Genomic DNA, 21,812 nt, shown 5'->3' with positions numbered 1-21,812 from the left:
TAAGAATTATCTGATTCAATGGAAATTTGAGACAGTTTCAGCTACAGATGTATCAAAATTTTCCTTGAAATCTACAGCTGCTCCTCCATTAATTCAGTGAGGCTGAGTATGAAGGATAAGCTGAAAAAAATTCTGTTTCATATTTGAACTGGGGAATCATGTACCTCAATTTCTGTGAATATGAAAACCTGAGGAGCAGATTTTCAGCTGTGAGTTTTTAAACTTTGTTGGCTACTGGTTCTCCAGGCTTGCACTGAGTGTAAGCAACTTAACCTCCCTGATAAAATACTTGCCTCTATGTATTTGATAAGGAGTATTTACCATTTCCTCTTTGCCCACTATATTCCTGATTCATGATCAGGTGATGGCACGAAGAAAGAATATTTAGAATTCTGCTATGGGGCTTTTATTATTAAGTTTTTCAGGACATAAGCATGATCAAACTGACTGGAGATCTTAAGTAGAGCCATGATACAAATAATACACCACAGCCTCAGGTAAGAAAGGGATCTGAGCACAGATGAAAAGAGAAGGTAAAAACAAGGAAATTCAAGACTACTATTGTTATTACTGCTACATGGGCACACAAGAAGTCCCTCTTAGTTGAACAATGGCTCTATACAACAGGGGGCAGTCCAGTTCCACACTAGAAATGTGTGGAAATGAGTGCAAATAAAGGCAGAAAGAAATGCTCTCCAAGGTCAAACTTAGTCCAAGACCTTCACATATGGCCAAAGCCCAAGGTAGTAGTAAATCTGTGGAGAGACAACTTTAAGGCTCAAAGTAGCATTCAGAACAATGCTGGCAAACTTGGGTACCAAAAAGAGTAAATGCAGAAAGACCTTACATACACAGGTGAGAGGACATAGCTGTTAAGTGTTTTTCTGGGAACTGTTTTTCTTAAGTGTCCAACAACACACCACTGCATCTCCCACAGAATACATTCACTCAGCGTGTGAAGGTGCCCTCACCCTCCTAAACATTTAGGGACATGGAAAAGTGCATGCTTTAGATCCCTCTGGGATGCACCCTGCCTGGCTCAGCTTATCCTTAGCACAGAGACAAACTGAGAGGTGGAGACTGAGCTCTGCACAGAGAACAGCCTTTGCCTGCTTGGCAAAAAAATGTAGCTGTCCCTGCAAACAGAGAAGGTCATTCTGAAGACTAGGTTTTCATGAGTAGAACATGCACCAGGAAAGCAGTAACCCCAGTCCTATTTCTACTCAATATGAGGTAATTTAATACTCCACCTTCTCTGAGAATTTCCTATCTTACCAGGGCAGTCTTGGCAGGTGACCAGGAAATTAAACCTTCTCAAATCTACACACAAGGAAATAAGAAGGTGCCTGGAACAAGGGCATCTGGCAGGCTATGTCTTGACTTTTCAAAGCACTGCTTAGGACACTTAGGCTGACGAGGACAGATAAAGGTCTTGAATCTAGGAGATTTTATTCTCTGGGATGATACAAGTATTTTATGGTAGAAAGTTCTGAGTTAAAGCCCACTCACAAAGCATACTCCAAAGCAGGAACCAGAAAATACGATTTCTTCAAAGGTTCAGAGCAGAAACTAGTACTAGATTAGTCACATTTCCATGCCACCCATATCTCCATTGCCTCATGCAACTGCATTTGCAGAACCATTTTGAATACTAACATTTAGAGACTCCCTGAGAAATGCTAGAGGTACTTCTCAGACAAAAGGAGTTTTTCCTTTTGTTATACCTTAGAAACTGAAGCGTGCTTACTAGTCTAAACTCTCCTGAAATTATTTTTATCATACGGTTCATTGACACCTTGGAATCAGCCTTTGGATGAAAGGGCTCAAGGGAATGAGCAATATGCACATTTTTCTTCTGAGTGTTCCTTTTCAAATTTGGTTATTCAATTCACTTGACAGAGGGTTACATTCCCATGCCCTCTCTCATCTTCCTATTAACTGCATATCCAAGAGACTCAGGTAAGTATTAAGCCCTAAAATACCTATTAAGCCTTGAGTATTAGAAAATATTTTTTGATTTTAAGTTTTATAATTCACTGCAAAAAAAATTTGCAGCTTTTTTGTGCTGTCAGAGCCGTGCAGAAGAGTTTATGTATAACTGGGACACCAACCTTCTGCCTTGTAGTTTATTAAAACTTGGCCCTGAACTGCTGATTCATGAAATGATGGTCCTTCTGACTGAACCAGGAAAGCTTGATATAAGTATAGTGTAAAATGCCTTTGAAAGCCTAAGTATGGATGGGATTTTCAAAAGTACACAGCTAAGCTGAAGTTCTGTCACCCAACAGAGTTTAAATTCATGCATTGTCCTCATTTGAAATAAAAATAATAGCTGAAATTTTTGCTCGCAAGTCCTGTCTTGCACTCCATTACCTTTAATTGATTAGTATGCTATCTACTGAGCTTCATGGCTACAACACTGGAATTGGAGGTCTGATATCAGCACATGCTGTTGATGTAAAGTTTGAAAATATGCAGCTGAACCAACTTTAATGCTCCAGTTTACTGGAGGAGGACTTCAGAGCTGAAAATGCAAGCTGTATGTGGATTTAGTGTATGCTTTTCTACATAGGTTTGTGTTTTATGTGACATTGTCTAAACTGTCTTCTGTGATGCAGTGATGGCAACTCTGCATATTTTATGAACCCCAAATTTTTGCCTTCTTGGCAGCTCGCACGCAATTTCTCCCAAATCCTTTTCACTGTCATCATTAGGGATTTTCCTCATCTTTATCACGCAAATATGATGAAGTCATTAAGTGATATACTGTTTCTTCTATGCCTTATTTATTCTGATTAGTTTGTGAGACACTAATTGCTGCATTTTTTCTCTTTACTACGGCTTGCAGATCACTTAGGAATATGTGCTATTTAAACTAGTTTATTACCCCCATATAAAATTCACATAGAAATTGTTGACAAGAAATAAAACTCACAGACAGTGATAGGTAGTGTGTTTTGTTCCCTAGGAGCAAAAAGGTGACATTCATTTATGCACAAGCAGACCAAATATCCAGTCAATACAGAGCACTCCAAAAATAGCCAAAGCCTTTACTAATTATGTGGCCATGAAATGCTTAAACAAAAGAGCATCAGAACATGCAAAAATCTATCACCCTTTATATAGTAAAACAGAAACTTCACCTAATGGAAATCCACCAGACAATCTGAAAATATGCCTTATTGGAATGTTGTGAAATGGCAGAATCTAACTTCATGTGTTACAGCCAGTTTTCAGTTCTTCAGATACGTGTGCAGTTTGAGAAACAAGGAGGAAAATAAACACTCAGTGTATGAGGAGAGATAAAACTGGCAGATGGAGAAGCTGGCCTTTGTGCTTCTGAGAATAAATAAAAATCAATAGAGGAAACCAAGGTTAAAAATACAAAACTGGGCACGAACATTTTGCATCTGACCAGAACGCTATCTTTCAATGAAACAACACTAGAATTAATACAGAACACTATTGTACCATATGGATGCTTGGACCTCTGCCAAAAAAACTGCACCACCTTAACTTTACTAAAAAAATTGACTGAAATGAGTTACAGCAAGGCTACCAGTCTTTCCAATACGCCAGACACAACCCTGATTAGAAAAATATACTTTGCAGTCCAGTAAGATCAGCAGTGGTCCTGAGTGCTTGTAACTGAATCTGACCCAAAGGTACTGAAGGATTATTTAATTACTGTATCACACTTTAGAAACCCTGGCCAGTAACATAAAATTTGGTCACTATTAATGAGAAATTGTCACTAATCATATTCAGAAGCAGCTCAGAGTTCTTCTCTCTGGTTGTAATAAAAATTTGTTAACAGTATTTTAGACAAAAAGTCCAAGCTCCTCCACTTTCCTTAGCAAGCTTAGCACAAGACCTTTGTTTTATCTATAGACGGCAGTGCTATCAATTTACTTACTTCACTCTGTTATCAAATACAACATAAACAGCCATAAACGGCACGTAGAGCATGCACTTATACAATGCATCTCATTTAGTATGCCTGATTGCTGTAAGTCAAATGAACAAAAACCCCACAACATTCCCATAGGGTCCTTCAATTTTGAAGCTTCTTTCACGGAATTTTAACTCAATTTCAGGGATATAATTGAACTAACAATCTGTTGTCTCAAACAGGATGTTCTCTGCTTGATATTATGCAGGGCTGAACAGATGCCAAGGCAGATTAGAATGCACCTCAAAGTACCAGTGAAAAATGACTGGGCTGTTCTGAAAGCAAGAGGCGTGTGCTGGATGGGTCAGGCACCAACTGTCTGATGCCTGTCTTCCCTTCCATTTAACCTATCAGGATTCAACTGTGCTGGAATTGTAAACAAAGAGAAAATACAGCAAGCAGAATGTAAACAAGAAAAGCCAAAGTGCTTATCCTCCAAATGCTCTGCATAAAGCAAACCTTACACAACAACAAAATGCTTGGGGACTATGCTTTTTGCTGAAGACAGATGCTGGCAACCAATACAGACAAAACCTGGTTTCTAAAATCAGGGTACAGCTTAAGATATTCAGAGTTGGGAGAGAGAGTGATGGAGTGATTTAGATTATTGGAATGATTGGAGCAGCTATCTAGAATAAAAAAAAAAAAAGTTCCTTTATACAGAGATGAAAAAGAAAAAAAAAAAAACACGACAAGAAAATGAGAATAGATTTATATATGAATCAAAGCATGTTTGTCACTGGATTTGCAATAAAATAAAATACATTTTTTTCCTTTGTTCCCAAGGAAACACAGTGTAGGTAATAATTTTGTGTTCTTTGAGTGCAATTACCAGCCTGGTGACTGACTGCCACCTTTCCATACCTTTTTAGCATATTGACCAGGCTCACAGGCCTCTTGAAGACATTAAATTCCTGTAAGTTTTCTGAAAGCAGGCAGCCCAATGGAATACAGAAAGCCAACTAAGAATCTCTGTATGAGGTGAAAGCTCCAAGATGGTCTCACCTCTTATTACACCCCAGAAAATAGACATGAGAAGAACATACTGTGGATGTTCAAACTGTGGAAAAAAGTTTCAATTGAAGCACATATTTTATTAGGCATCAGAATACCCAGTCACACTCTAAAATTAAAGGAAATCATGCTTTATAATTCCATTGCTCACAAAACTGTATTTGAAATTACCAGAAGACTACTGTTGGCCTTGGGCTTTTGCCAGTTTTTAATGTAATAGAACATTTCACAAATGCAAAACTTCCCTCAAGGCTGAAAAGCAATCAAGTCATATCCTCTGGTACCTCATGGAACGTGAAGATGAGGACCATAATACCTAGGCTCTACAGCAATGGGTATTTCATTATATCACAGATGCATTAGTTATACAAAGGAAAGTGTGCATTGGTATATGTGAAAGATGTGCTTGTCTGAGTAATATAATTTATAAACAAATGACTGTCAATGCATTGTTGTGGATTCTCTTATACTACTTCATTTTGTTGTGTGAAGAACTAAAACCTTGATCAAAGAAATGCAGTCAATCCCCAGATCAGACAAAAGCAACATCCATCTCATACTTGAGTCTATTTCTTGACTAATTCATGTCAAAGAACTCAATCAATGTAGGAATCACTCTCTTGCTGTGCCACAGGGACTACCAGACACAAAGCAGAGCATCAGATGAAAAGATTATTCTTATCAAGTGCTGGTTTTCTGACCAGAATCCAGACAGTAACTTCCTGAAGTAGATGTTCCTCAGCAGTGGGGCAATACAAATAATCTCCAAGAACAGCTGAGCCAATCCCTGATTTCCACCACCAAAGAAGTAGCTTGGCCCAAATTCCTTTAAGCTTGCTTAGCCCCAGTGAAACCTCTCTCAGAAACACCTTTGCTCCCACAGCTTTCCAGATCCAGATCCTAAACACCTCATTTCTAAAGTAACATGCACTTCTTTTAAATGAAATATTTTGCCCCATTATTTTTTTATCCACGAGGGAGCAGCCTGAATTAACTTAGCTTCCAACCAGCTGAAACAATTTGTAGCACAAGACTTGCTGATGCTGTCACATCCTTACATAAGCATTTCTTCACATCCCACATAGTCAGGGCTTCTGAACTTAAAAAACCCGTTTTGTTGCGAGCTCTCACAATCGCTACTTTTAGCATCCCTCAGATGTTGATAAGCATGTGATGGTTTGCTGATGGGAAGCAACGGATACAGCTGAGTACTTCAACTCTGCTTCCTGGGACTGACTGCAGGAATCATCCCCCCTCAACAGTGCTGGAATCAGACTGGCCCTGGAGCCAGGTGCGCTGCAAAGAGAAGAGGCTCAAAAAGAATTTAAGATGCTTTTTTCTCACTAGGGCTCAATCAGGACATTATCATATTCACTTCACTGGAAAGGTGGATTTAACCTGCAGACCTGTAGATGTAAAGGGTTCTGTGATACCACTGGGAATCTGGAGAAGGAGAGCCCATGAATTGGGCGTGATAGCTGGGATTAAACAGAACCCCTTACTTCTCTGACTTGAAGATGTTCCTACAAAGACGCTGCTGAGCTGCAGAGATTACATTTGGATCCCAAAATGCTCATACTTATAGCACAAGAATTAAATTTTGGATCTGCCTACTATAAGATCATGCATAGCTTTTATTAGATAATACATAGCTTTATAATATAGCTTTATAATATATATCTCTATTTCATTTATGACAAACTCATACATGAGAGATTACATTGAGATGAAATTCGCGACATCAGATCTTAAAAATTCTGTGTTCTGCTTTCACAAAACAGAGAGAAAACAGAGGACCTTTGCAGTGGATGGGATTTTTTATGACAGATTTCTTTTTAGGCGTATTTGTAAGAAAATTTCTATATGTTATCCATTCCACATTGGTCGATTGTATTATATAACATTTGAAGATTGCAGTCAAATAAAGAGGTTTTGTCTGTCAGTACATATGCTATCTCATCTTTGTTTTTGTCTTTCCTTAACTAGAGTTATATATTTTATTTTTCAGTAATTATTTCATTAACATCTGATTTGATGGGATGCAGCAAGAAGCCCCTGCACGGAAATTACTTTGATTTAAATAGAGTAAAAAATGTTGCTATTTGTAAACTTGAAGACAGCTGAGCAGAATTGAAAGGCATTCATGTGGGGAATGAGGAATAGCATATTCATCAAGAAGACAGAAAAAAGATAACTTCATAAACATGAGAGGACTAGAATAACGGCACTAATAACCACAAAATGTCAGGAGTTGTTCCCTCCATATGACCAATTTTACTATTTTATTATATTGGTGATAGGTGCATGAGTTGAGAAAAACACTGCCAGCTCCATCTTATCAACAAGGTTGGTATAACAGAGGAAGAAAACCCGGTTTTGGCTCCAAAAATAATCACAGTTAAAGCAGTTAAAAAAACCCCACCATTCCTCTCTTCAGCTTTGTAAAATAATTGTTTAGCACCTCAGCTGTCTTAAATCAGAATCTAAATAAAAGGCTTACTTGTGTAGATCCCTCATTCATACCCAGCCTTACCCTCCCCTTCAACAAATCTGCAGATTTCACAGAAGTGACACATACATGTTAATCATGCTAAAGACAACCCTCATGAAGAGGGGACTGTGCTGACTTTCACAGCTAATAAACAAATAGACAAAAGAACAATAGCCAGGAATAAAACCCAGATAATTTTCACTTCCACCCACATAATTCCTTCTTTGCTGGGGAAAAGTGGTATTTCTGGGCTTTGCTTTTTCACCTTGTTGGCAGGTGATCTCCAGTTAATCAAACTGCTCTCCCACCCCACCTCCCCCCACCCCATGACTGTCTCAAATACAACAAAGCGGCTCTAAAGCAGTGTGACCTGTGCTGGAAGGGAAAAGACTCCAATGCTGCCCTTCCAACCTCATCCATAGCATCATGGAAGAGAGAGTGAGGAATGGAATATTTGGAAAGAGAAGCCCACTGAGATTCATATCACTCTCCTCAGAGACACAAATGGCACAATGAGAAAAACTGAATGTTGGCATCCCAATCTCAGCAACAAGATTCTACATCTCATCTGTTACCTCAGGAGGGGTAACGGGACCTTTTTGGGGAACTGCATCAACAGAAGAGAGGGGAGGACTTGACTTTCACCTTTAGCTAGGTTTTGGAAAATAAACTTTGGAACTGGCAAGGGGAAAGCTTCTTTTTCATTTTGCCAAATAGCATCTCACAGCTGCCACTGGAGAGCTTCACTTGCCAAATGTGCAAACAGATTTGAACAGCTATGACCCAAAAAGGATTTATGTAAAGTTATTTCGACCAAGATCTACAAACACCTGTTTTCTTATCTCTTTTCTTATGCTGAAGCACATGCTTTCTCCATTGTCATGGATATTTTCAGCAGAGTACCAGGGGAAATGTGCAGTTACCTTCTTAGTATACAACCCCCGCTCCTTTCAGGAGTAATCCAGGATCAAGGGTCTAATTTGTGAAATGTTTCTTTCCACTGACGTGCACATAAAGGAGTTACACACTGGAAACAGAGGCAGGAGGTCTATAACCAGCAACAACAAAACTAATAATTTTTCTACCCACATGGGATTAAACAAACAAAAGACGCATGTGGGATTTAAAGTAATGTAGAAACTTTAAAACTGTTTCTACTTCTTCAGACAGTGCCACAAACTTCAGCAAATCTCAATTTCATCAACAGCGCTCACAAAACACTCACCATGCTGTCTTAAAAACCTGTATGACTTTACACTGTTGTGAAAAGGAAATAGCTTCATTTATACCTTTCTTACTTTCTCTGCACATTTCAGCACTTATCTAAACTGTATTTATAAATATGAAAAGGATATTTTCTTTTTTTAGTTTCTATTTTTTTTCTTAAAGCCCATTAAAAAAATGTAGGCTGCAATTTTCAGAGAGTAAAAAGAAATTAAATTTACTTGTAAGAGAAGTGACTAATTTCCCTGAGGATTTTAGAATCTATCCACAGTATTTCTACATCCGTTTTACAGCCACTCACATTGCTGTGAAATTCTTGAGGAACTTGAAAATCTAAATCATTAATTACTTATATGAAAATGAGACTATTAACACACACATCTTTACACTTGCTTTGGGACTGTACAACCAAATAAAAACTTACTATAATTTAATCACGAAGAAACAGGCATACAAACACAAAATGCATTGTTTAGATGTGGCTATTGAAATAAAAGAATAAGAAGTCTTCATATTCTTTGTTTTGGGGAAGGGAAGTAGGAGGAAATCAATAGAAATGCCAGAAAATGATGACTGTTGACTGGCAGAGTCCAGCCAGCTGGGTGCTGACCACCTGTAACTTTGGTCAGTGTCTACATGAAATAACCTTTCCTTTCTCAAGTCAAGAGGCTATTCATACAGCTATTGAGCCAAGGCACTTTTTCAGCACAGTGATTGCCCTAAGGTTTCTCACAGCAATGCCCACAGGTTTAGTACAACTCTCTGACCATCAGAAAGAATGGTCTTGTTTTCCTCGTTTTCCTCACAGTAGAAAAAAAAGAGCAGAGTAATTTGCACTGTTTCTTTGTATGAATCAACAAATGTGACTGTTCATCTAATACAGTATATTGTTGTGTGCAATAGTTGTAGCTATAATGCAGTGCAAATTGTGAACTCACTACAAAATGGACAGTTACCTGACAATTTCCTCTTAAGACTTTCCAAAATGCCCTGAAATAGGAGAGTCTGTGTATCCTTTAGCATAGCTTCTATGATGAATACATTGTACTTTAGAACATATGTTGATTTTGGCGCTTCCTTCTTCAGCTTTTAAACTGAGGAAGAAGATGGCTTGATGAGCTGGGATTAAAAGAAACAACTCCTTAATACCTTAATGATTGAGGAAGGACCGCTTCAGGCAACTGTGCATTTACTGCCCAATGTTATGGAAGATGCCACCAACAAGAATGTTCATTAAGTCAGGAGAGAAAGGTTTTAATGTGATGGAGATTTGCTGACTGATGCCATCACCACTGTAGGAGCCCACAATGAATTCACTGCAATGCTGTGTGACTGCTTTGTGAGCGTGAGAGATGCACTGCTGCAGCCACCTGCTGTTGGAAGTTCTGCTGGTGCAGTAGAGAGACTGACATGTTAGATGATGTAGAAATCCTCCACACTAAGTACAGATCTTAAAATATTTGTTGGTACTGATCTCTGCTGGATTTCTTAGGATTAGGCTAGTTGAAAATACAGCTGTGGTGGTGGCTTGTTGTTTATTTTTACTTTCACCTTTTAATAAGGCTGTTTTCCCTTAATACTTGCTGAGTTATACTTACAATTGGGCTTATAGCTAGACCATGACACTAATGATGTATTTCTTTTCCCATAATATTGCACTCATGTTAGTCAGCTTTTAAGATTTCTTATGTTTTCAATGAAGTTATTAAAGTGACTGCCCTGGCTGCATAACAAGCATTCACTTGGTCTTCAAAGAGCTGGTCTCTAAACAATTTTTAATTTCTCAATTCTTTCAACTAAGACATTGAACCAAGCCTTTTGAATCTGAATGCAATCTTTCGCATTGCAGAAAACTAGCTGTATTCCTGCTAGGGAACCATTTGGTCCCCAGAGATGGTTCAGAGTATTTACTTGGCAGACACAAAGGGGTGCTGTGTATTTTCTATTTATAACTCATAAATGCTGAGATTAGCATCCACACATAATGGGCCTGATTATGGGCTGCTTTCTTTTCACAACTCTATCTGCAGCTTTCTGCAGAAGGAAGAGCACATGGATCCAATGACAATCCTATTCTCCTTGCAGCTCTTTCTAAGCATTAATTTGCACTAAATAGTACAATTTAGGGTCCGCTACAGTGTCTGTTACTTGGCAACAGTTCCTAAACTCAATATCTGAGCCCATTCCAGCTAGGGCATCCACTACCCATTGAAACTGGGAGTGGTGAGAGGCAGCAGTGCCGAGGACATAAGGGAATTGCTTGCTTTGAGAATACATTCCTGGTAAATACACTCACTAAAAACTAAGCATACTAAAATAATACAAAAAGAACAAAATCATATTAGTTTTCAAAGATTTTTAGAAGGAATAAACCATACTGAAATTAATCCTGAAAAGATGACAACATGTATTAAGGCGTACACTTACTGAAAGCTGACTTCTTGATACAAACCAGTTTCTCACCGTAATATACAAAACCACTGAAGTTCTTAAAAAAACCCAAATCAAAACCAAAATAAGGCACTTAAGATGGGGTCTGAGTGGCCAAACACCTTATAACAATAGTCTGTCCAGGAGCCAGCCCCAGCCACTCTTGAAGGTTTAGAGGGAAAATGCTTTTCAAGATAATCACGTAATTTATTTCAGTGATTGGCTTAATCAAAGCAGGGGAAGCTGATGGAAGTTGCAATGAAAGTCTTTATTTTATGTTAGGAACAAAACTGAATACAAATAGAGGGTATGGCTAAAGAGATGGAAATCTATAGAACTGCTCATACAAATGTGTGTATGTGTTTCAGATTTTTGCCATGTAGTAAAAAGAAGCACCATATTTATCCCACAGATCACATTTAGCTACTACTCAAGTGTACTGAGGGTTACAAAATCACTTTCACTTTAAAAATTAAGTTAAAATTACAACTATAAATAAGATTAAAATGAATTTAGAATAGAGTTTTGTATTATTTAAATTGGTATCTGAAATCAGTATTACGTTGATTTAGATGAATATCTCATAGGGGAGCTGCAGACAATTCCTGTCCTTTTCTGAAGCAGAAGGGATCATAAACCTAATGAAGTACCGTAACTAACAGGCAACCATTGTGAAATGAATGGCACTGGCAAGCTGCATTGTGCCCTTATAAGGAATTAGTTGGATTATGTATCTAAGGACTGTTTGGAGAGATTAAACCACAAACTGGTTTTGAAATCTTCCAATTCTGCAAATCACCAAAAACCAAACCAATGGAGTAACTTGGGAGTCTAAGTTCCCTGTAAGACCTAAGCTTCTAAGTCTCACAGACATTTTAGGTGAAGTATGCTTATAAAGCCACCGAAGACCACCAAGTTCAGATAAAAAAAATAATTGCTTTGTATCATTAATTCCTACACATCACCTTCCAGATGTCAGATTCATTAGCAATGCATTTGAATATAATTTAAATAATTACAATGCCATTTTAGAATATGCATAATAGCTTGCCAGAGGCCCTTGCTCACCAGAAGTAATAATTTCCACTTGTTGCAGTGACTTGATGATCTCAGGCTAAATAGTTTCATTGTTTGAGCCAAGCTTTGCTCTAGTCACAGCCTGACACTGAAATTATGTTTAAGACCTGGGAGTTGATTACTCAGATGAGTGATATGGTTTTGTAAAAGTAAGTCTAATGAATTTGATGATTAGTTTGTTGCCTTTTATTGTCTGTTTCCAAAGTAATTTATGCTTGGCTTTTGACTGCTAATGAAATCTATGAAAAATGCTGGTGATAAATGCTTTTATAAAGTTTTTTATTTTTTTTTTAAAGCAGCTGTAGTAACCATTAAGTATGATATAGATGCTGACTAGGAGGATTAAGGTTTACCAGCTGAGGCCCTGTAAAAATGCTAGGAAAGGTAGTGCTCTCAATATACTTCAATCTCTCTTGCTTTGGGTACTTTTGTAACAGGGCTCTCTCTATCTGCATAACAAAAATACACATATTAAAAGAAAATCAAGCATGTTTTAAAGCCAAATTGACCACAACAGATGGATTTAATAAATTTATGTAGAGTGGTAGAAGTTCAGATGAATACTGAACCACAGTGACTGGTTCTTTTTATTGGGGCTAAAGATAATGTAAATACTGAAACCTCCCACATTGCTGAAGTGCAAAGGTATGGCAGATATTTACTAGCAGCAGTAATGCTTGAGATGTGGAGAGAAGCAGCCAGAAGGAAGCCACAAAGCTGCCCCCACTGGGCTGTGAATGCTTGTCAGTGCTCCCTCTGCAGGAGCCAGGCCCTGCTCCTTCTCTCTGTGAGGCAGGTAAACTTCACAGAGGCATAAAGGATGGGTGCAAGAGAGAAGCAGAACCCTTTCCAAACGTCTGGATTCTGCTTTTCCAGCATCTTATCAAAAATAGAAAGGAATAACTAAAATATATATCCCAAATTTAAAACGACAACAAAAAAGGTATTTTTTGCCTATTTCTGACAAATTGCTAAGATTTGTTTCCCCCATCTGTGCCAATTACAGCATTTTCACCTCTTGTTAATGGTGCTGTTGAATATATAGGTAACACTCAGTTAAAGCTCACATTTGATTGTTAACCTTTTCCCACCTTCCTTGTCATGCTAAATTTTCAGTTTTATAATATGAAAAGATATTTTAGTATCTAGAGAATGTAACAAAACTAGGGGGAAATATTTGCTAATCAAGATAAAATCCTGTCACCTTTGTTAGCACTTAGAGTAGGCAATATTTAGTGTGAATAATGACAACAGAATCTCAGCTTGATTTCCAAAGTTGTTCCCACATAATTTATTCAAAAGATAAATTCCCTAATGAAAGATACTGGATCTACTTTAAACCAACATTATTCCATCTATAATTACTGCCCCAGGAATAACGTACTAACTGCCACTTATCACTGTCAGTGACTTTTGAATTCCTGCTACAACTATGGTATCCCATTGGGTTTGTTTGTCTCAGAGAGAACATGATGTTTCAGGTTTGGCATGGCCCTAAAAATGGAGAACAAAACCTCTCTTTCCCTAGAAATTTAAATGTCCTCTATGTGCCTCAGAACACAGAGGAGATTAAGTCCATTCATTCCCTCAAAGTTATTTCCAACACAATGAACTATATTTTCCATCTGAAGTTTGTAGAAGCTCTTCAGTTCATTAATGTTTCCCCTGCCCCTCTCTTTCGTTCCTTATAAGCTGAGTACCCATTATCTATCACACTTCTTACAAAGTTTGGAGAAGAATATAGATGCTCTGGCTGTCAGAGCTAGCCTTCAGTCAAAAATCCCCATGCTTTGTCATTATGAGAATCTAATCTTTCATTAGGAAACCATTAGGAGTACATGTGCTTATGAACATTAATTTGCAATTTGTTCATTATGAGTGTTAGGGAAACTATCAGTGGTGTGTCTTAATCGAGTGTCCATTGTGGACAAGAAAAGGCTAGGCTTTATTGAGTAATGACTACAACAACACTTGTACGTCCTTTACTTTTATGTCTGCTGCTGTGCAGAGGATGACTTCAGATGCAAGTAAAACAAAAACCAAAAAATAACTGGTTATTGACAGAAGACTTTGTTTCCCCACACTATGGCAAGGTCCCCCAGTTACTCATCAAGAGTGGTAAATAAAACCTTCACAGTTGCTTTTATTAAGTTCCCATTTCTGTTTATTTTGCATATAGCTATTACCTTGTGCTAATATTATAAAAAAGTAAGAGCAAAACACTTTTTTTCTTGTCACTTGGTAAATCAAAATGAGAAATTACATCATCTATGTGTTAATGGCAGCTGTAAAAGTTTTCGCTCCTAGAACTGTGCTGGAAATAGCCTCATTCTCAAAGGTTGGTAGCAACTGTTTCTTCTAAACAGAAGGCATGCAAACCAAAATTCTCCTGGAAAGACCTCACCTTATAAAGCATCTTGTTATTTAATTTGGTCTCAACTAATTGGCAATCTATACAGTAATTTGTGTCCAAATTCCAGAGGCAGCAGAGAACAGAAACCTACAGGGAGCTGCAGAGGGTTGCTGGGACACGTCCCAAGTGCCTCCCTCAGAGGTGGCACACACACTGTCACACACACAGCGTGCACAGCCTCACCCTACGGAAAGGCTGCCAGGGCTGTTGGCAGCTCCTGAGCACGTTGGATGTATCAGCCTCTCTGCCCACCACACGCACGAGAGTGACGTTTTGACTTCTGGTGTGCACGCAAATGCAGCGCACCTCTAACTCTGCAGTGTAAGTAATCACACCTGAGCCCTTCAAATGCAGAAACAATCTTCCTAGCACCTCAAACAGTAGTCAGCACGGCAACCTGTGGAGAGTTCCTCTGTTACCTATTATCTGCAACAATGCAGTGAAATGCTCATATTTTGTGAGATTAAACAGACAATAGGAATTGTAGTCAGATTTTTTTTCTCTGCCTGAATAGTCTGTATTTATCTCTAGGCAACAGGAGAGAAGGAAAGTACAGAGAGCTTGCACTGTCATCTGATCGTGTAACACTTCAGACCTTGTCTTGGAGCGGAATGCAATGTCTTGTGATTTTTTTTTTTTTAAGCTAGAATTAGTTCTGATATACTCAGTCACGACCTAACTTTCAAGAAAACATAAACCACATCTTTCAGACAGGGAGCAAGAGCCCTTACCTTCTCAGCCAAGAGACTTCCAGCAGAAAACTAGTTGATTTTCTGCCTTTACAAGCCTGCAAAATCTTCAAGGAGATTTTCACACACATACCTGATAGTCCACCGACATCCATCTTCTTCAGGTTCTTTGCCTCCAGAATGACGACAGTCAGTTTGCCAGCAGTAGGCACATAGCGGAGGGAGAAGCAGATATCACCCAGCTTCTCTTGCTGTGAAGGCAAACAAGACATGATGTTTTACTTTAATGATTCTTTTTACCTTGTGAAAAATGCAATTTTGAAAGCCCCGCAGGAAATTAGCAGGATTACATCTCCAACTTGTACTGCTAAAGAAAACATTCAAATGAACAACATTGATAAAATTACCACAAATGTCCAGATTAAATCCTTGATAACCTCAAGTCTCTTGCAGCAACTATCCTGTGTACAACCAAATGACAAGATATGTGCTTGCCAGAAAGTAAGTGATACTTCTCACAATTTCACCCCTGACAACAGGGGTCCCACAAATACAGTTTGCTCTTTAAACTTAGCCAGGATTTTTTTGTTTTCTTCAGGCTGCATTTCAGTAGAAATCTGTTAAGAAACATGCACACACAGCTACTAGGGTGTTTTCTATGAAACAGTAATATGGATCTTTCTCATCACACTTTGTCACAAAAGCAAAAAGTATAAAAAACACACAAAGTACAAAATATGCAGTATAAAAAAATACTTGTCTCCTGTCTGTTGGAATGGGAAAAAACCAGGCAGATAGAGACCATGAAAGGACACAGTACATCCCTCCTCACATAAGGAATAGCTGGAAGGATTTGGTTTTGCCTTCCAGCCCATCATCTGAGATCCTGCCAAATGCAGCCTTTTGCAATTCAACGCTTAATATTTTCCTAACAGTCCTGGCAAAGAGGGAAAAGCTGAATGATGTTCAGAATTACAGGAACTTTGTTTTAAAAGGATGAATAAGAGATAGGAACTTGCAGATGAGAGAGGGAGGATATTGCTTATAAACGATGAGTTGGATGATCCAAGCTGCTTTCCTCCTTTTCTTTCAAGGCCCATGGTATCTCTAGGGGGGTTAACAAGGATGTTTGTGAGACAAGAAGGATGAGCTTACACCAAGCCGACCAATAAAAAATTTCAGACAGCCACGCTTCTCTTTCAAAGGCATTCGTTCTTATGGCATGTGTCTACTTCCACAATTTTTTCTGATAGTAAAGTATAAAGTACATTTTTGTGATCATATCTCTTTGCTTCTACAGTTTTCTTAGAAACAACTGAGAGCAACTTGCTCACTTGCTTATGGATGCAGTGGATATTTCCTACAGAACAGACAGTCCATGTGCAATGGACGTTACCTATAATGATTCTAAGCTGATTATTTCAAGTTGGGACTGAAATCCAGGGATGGTAATAGATAGTTCCCTGCCAGACATAATCTCAGCAATCATCAGTGATCAGGAAACATACAGAACAAGCATAGTTACATGTAGTTAAGAAATGCTTAGACAGAACAAACAAAATAGCTTGTGATGTTAAATGTGTGTTCTGTATAAAAACAATGCTGTCAGAATGCACTTGTGCCAGTATCTTGAAAACTTTTGGTGTCCTCCTCACCTCAAAAGGATATGGTAGAATTGGGACAGATTCCAAGAAAAGCAGCAGGAATAAGTAAGAATATGACAGTTTCTGCAGAAGGAATATGTAAGCAGATTAGGACTCTTCAGGTTGAAAACTGAGTAGTTGGGGAAGAGACCTCTATCTGACCCAGAAGGGCTAGAATGATGTTATTACCTTGTTCAAAAGGACTGACACAAATATAAAAAAATTTACTCATCTCTAGAACAACCCTAGATGTCTTTCAGAACATGGACTGCACTGGCATGAAAGAATTTAATATTCCTCCCTGACTGCATATACTGTCCTAAACCCCAGCACAGATTCAGATCGTGAAAATACAGATTTCATCCATGCCTGGCTTTAGCTGAGCTTTGAATGGCACAGTGACAGCAAAACATGCTCCTGTTCACCTGACATTTGGTTTTGCAAGTCCATTTTGGATAGGGTAACAGTGGAGTTGATCTATCACTTGCAGGTTGTTCAGAACAAAAGAAATCAATTGCTTATTGATTTGTGTTATCATGATCACAGGTCACCCAGCCACCTGGTGTTCTTCACAGTCACTGCTCTATTACATTGTAGAGTTGGCTTAAATTTGCCTGTGGATTCATGGGGCTCTGTGAGGGCTGAAACAAGGTATATATGAAGGCTTATTTCAGTCCCTCCATCTTAGAGATCTCTGTACCTATGTATGACCCAATATTCAAGGGCTCTGCCTCACCTCCAGATTCATTAGGCAGAGCTTTAGTTGTAGCAGCATAGGAACTTCTGTCCCCTTTTAAATCGATACCATGCTTCTAATTGTTCCTTTCAGTGGATATTTGTAAGGGCTTTTAGGTTTTGTTTGCTTCAATTTTTAGTTGGTTTTTTTAATATTTGTTTGGTGGCTTTTTTTTTTTTTTTTTCCTTGAATCTTGTGTTGAGACAAGAGTGTGTTTAGAAAGCATAAAATAGTGTTAGGATTGTTGCTTCTGATCTGAGTGCATCAGCAGTAGCTGAAGGAAGTACTTTACACTCAACAGCTATTGCCACGGAGACCATCACCTCTCACCAGCATTTATCTGTTTGTAATCATGTTATGTATGCTTCTGTGCAAATACTGTAATTGTCTATACAGAAGAGTAATTTTAAGAGGGCATTTAATGTTTTTTAGCCTCTTTTAATGTAATTTTAGCTGCTGGAAACACAAAGAAGACAGCATCACGCAAACAGCCAGTTTTCCATAGATCACCAGGAAGCCATAGGAAATGGCAGCAGACTTTGGGCTAATTCCAGTGAATAACCTGAAGTAAAAACGTAGGCACCTCATTAGATGCTTCCAGAATCAGGTTTAGCACTTCTTTTGTTGGTATGAAAATCTATATCAACTGAATTTCTACAATACCTCTTGTACTTGTAACCTTTTCTCTTCACATGACTGCAACACTTTTTTTTTTTTTTTTTTTTTTTTTTTTAAATTCAAAAAGTATTTGTCAGGCAAGGCACTGGAAGTGGCAGCACTACAATGAAGCTAAAAAACCCAATCACTAGAGGTGTGGTTTGCAGGAGATAATTACAAACCCCTGCAGGGCTACGCGGTACAGATGAGTACTGCTGGTGTGGTGATTATCCCATGGAGATGCCTTATTGTTATTATTAATTTCTTTCAGCCCTGTGTATAAATAATTTATGTTAGTAAATTATTTTGATCTCTGATGGAAACTGTAAGTTAGTGTTAGAAACTTCCAGCTGGGAGTTTCATAGTCATTAACCTATCCATGTATAATGCTTATACACCAATCAAAACATTCTCTCCATCTAAGCAACTTCATAACTTCATTACTTTTAAAGAGGATGCAATGGAGCAGAACATAAATGACAGAGACAATGCTGCTAACACTTCTTCAACTTAGGAAAGGCTATTTTTAGTCCTCTTGAGAACCTGGACTTTTTAGAAATGACTCTTAAGTGGCTCCTGCCTGTTTTGTGCTTCTTCTCCTACTTGTCAGTAATCATGTTTGCCTTGACAGGACACTTTCCTAATGAAAATGCTTTTTGTGCAGATAACTCTCATTTGTACTGCAAAATCTCTAACAGACATATTATGTCATTAATGTAAACATTCTCTACATTTTTGTGGAACATACTATGAGAGAGTTGATGCTTGCACATCTCTTAGTAAAACAATACCAAAATAACAAGCCACAGCACCATATGCTTTCCCCTAATTAGATATAAGACTCAAGACCAATCACTATAGGAACAATATAAACACAGTGAGGTGGGTTTCCAACTTTGGTACCTGACTTTGATTGTGAATATTTGCGTAAGCCTGAGAGACACACAATATGATGTGATTTATGGGCAAAGACCCCAAGTACTACCATCTTACCCTAATCAATACTTACAATGAAAGCTCATAACGTTCATTGTTTAGTTTTCACAGCTACCAAAACTCTGGTTTTAAATCTCTGTGGAGAAAACAGGGACAGCATATTTGTGGGTTATGAGCTAAATTAGTGTCTTCCAAATTCAGGAAACCCAGGTAAACTGTATTGACAGAATCCCTAATCCCAATCCCACACTGATGGACTTCAAACAATTTGCAGGCCACCACATGCTGTCTGCTCATGGAGATCTTGAATCCATCAAATCCCTTTTCTTAGCATGTGAGGCATGATTACACTAAGCCTCAAAAGGTGCCACAACAATACTAGTGACAGAATCACAAGGACGCAGAAATTGATGACAGACTGCTCCCAACTTCAATTAAGCCACAGTAGCAAGCGGGTACAATTAGCAACCTGTACACATAGCTGGGATCTAGAATTATGAAAGCATTGCTCCTCTACCCATAGAGCAAAATGGGATCACACTGGGGAAGGGCAATAAAGAAAAAAAAAAGGGTGCCCAACAAACCAGTAAACATAAAATTTTATTGCTACCACAGCTGTCTGATATTACTAGTTCCAAAGACACTGAATTTTTGATAAATACATGATTAAAGAACAAAGCAGAACATTTCAAACCTGCAATAGGCATAATCAGGAAAGAAAAAAATCTTTTTCTCTTATATTTGCAAATCAGGGTTGACATGACCCCACAATATAAAGATGATTCTGCCACAATTAGGCAAAGGAGTGGGAAGTGAGCAAGAAACTCCTAGTCCTCAGTTTGTAGAAGCAGCTAGAAATAGATGGTGCAGCAGGGAAAGATAAGGAAGGGGAAGAAAAGCTGGAGCTAACATGTGCCCTTATGACACATTGGAGACTACGACATGAATATGTATGCACACCAAGTACCACTGTACCCTAAAGTCTTTTGGGGTACACTGCTTTTGGGATAAAACACCAAGAGTGGAGAGGGGAGGCAGAGCTCTCCCAACCCTTTCAGGCAAAGGCTTATTGCAGAAGTACCTGTTTCAGACTTGCAAAATGTTATCTATGCATCCAGTCAATTTAAACCTAAGGGCTTTAACAACTATACCATTAATTTGACCAGCAGAGTAATTCCTTTGTTGTCTGAAAAAAGTTCATGCCCATGAACACAGCAGCCAAGCTGGAAGTAAATAAATGCTAAAAGCCTCTGGAGAGAAGGCAGAACCATCTTCATGATTGTACCTTTAAAGAAACTATTTTAAGACAATAAAATATGAACAGACAAGTGCCCTACTGCATGATTCCTTACTCTATGATCAGTCTGTGTTTTGTCTTACAAAACGGAAGTACAGAATGTCTGATCAAAAGTCTCTCCTCTTTGCTTTTACTAACTTTTTCTTTCAGAAGAGTCTTCATAGATTACACTCTCTTCAAATGTGCACACTTGGCCACAAAAGGAAGGCCCTGATAATGTAAGTGCAGTTACAAGACATCTAACACATAAATCAAACAGAAAAGTGAAACAGGTTATAGCATGAGACCTTGGAAGAAACAGAATTCTCAAGGCAAAGAGCCATAGGGCTCGCTTTGGACCCTGTAGAAAAGGGACTAACAGTGACAACAGGCTAAAGAAGATATGGAAAGGAAACTGATATCAGGCAAAGAAAAAACAGAAATAGAAGTAAAGGTCCATGAGGCGAATTTTAAAAGGGAGAAGTTCTAGGGCAGATGGTAAAGGTCCATGAGGCAAATTTTAAAAGGGAGAAGTTCTAGGGCAGACAGAATACTCTTTCAAATGAAGTGAATTCATTAAAGCTATTGGGAGGTGGTATCTGTAGGCATACAGTCTGTGCCTACATGCTGTAAAGTATAAGTGAGAAAGAGCCAAAAGAAAGGGTTTAATTGCATATTGCTTTTGAGTGATTTCCCTGCCACAATTCTACTCTGACTCTTTGTGATACAACCTTTTTTTTTTGCCAGCACTATTTTTTACCTTTGCTTAAAAGGAAGAGACCTATCAGGATCTTTCTCTGGAAAGAAAAAATCTACTTATTTCTCCTTCTTTCCCCCAGCCCCCTCTGAATAGCACTACTTGAAAAAGAAATTTGTGACACATCTCTGTCCTCTTATTGCAATATATATATAAAAGCAGTGGATTGCATTTTTTTAACTGCCATAACTACGTAATGTTCCCCAACATAATGGTAAATTTGACTTGAAAGCAATTTGGGCAATAAATTTGAAGCAACCAATATCATTAAAAAATTAACAAACTAGGTTTTGTCAGCTTCCTCCTTTTAGTCCACTTATTACATTTTTTAACTATTTAGAAAGAGCACTTCAATTCCTGCTTTCTAAAAACCACAGAAAATGGAAAGAGAAAACACTGTTATTATTAGTAGAAAATGACACTTCACAGTCATCAGTTTAAAAGCATCACAATCAGACGCCTCTTGCAAAATGAGAAGTGCTGTGGCCGAAGGCAGCTGAAATCAAAGACTAGCCAA

The 21,812-nt window shown here is 38.3% G+C and overlaps 1 protein-coding gene across 1 annotated transcript in view; it reads right to left on the bottom strand.

The window, feature by feature from the left end:
- SYT1 (synaptotagmin 1) overlaps positions 1-21,812 on the bottom strand; it is a 212,648-nt gene that overhangs the window by 34,372 nt on the left and 156,464 nt on the right. Inside the window, exon 7 of the mRNA XM_041465580.1 lies at positions 15,424-15,541. Coding sequence (XP_041321514.1) covers positions 15,424-15,541 — 118 coding nt within the window. The remainder of the gene's footprint in view (positions 1-15,423; positions 15,542-21,812) is intronic.

This window comes from Pyrgilauda ruficollis, unplaced genomic scaffold (genome assembly GCF_017590135.1).
Source record: "Pyrgilauda ruficollis isolate IOZ18807 unplaced genomic scaffold, ASM1759013v1 scaffold19, whole genome shotgun sequence".
Taxonomy (NCBI): Eukaryota; Metazoa; Chordata; class Aves; order Passeriformes; family Passeridae; genus Pyrgilauda; species Pyrgilauda ruficollis.
Note: the sequence above shows the minus strand (reverse complement) of the source record. Positions and strands in the feature narration are given on the sequence as shown.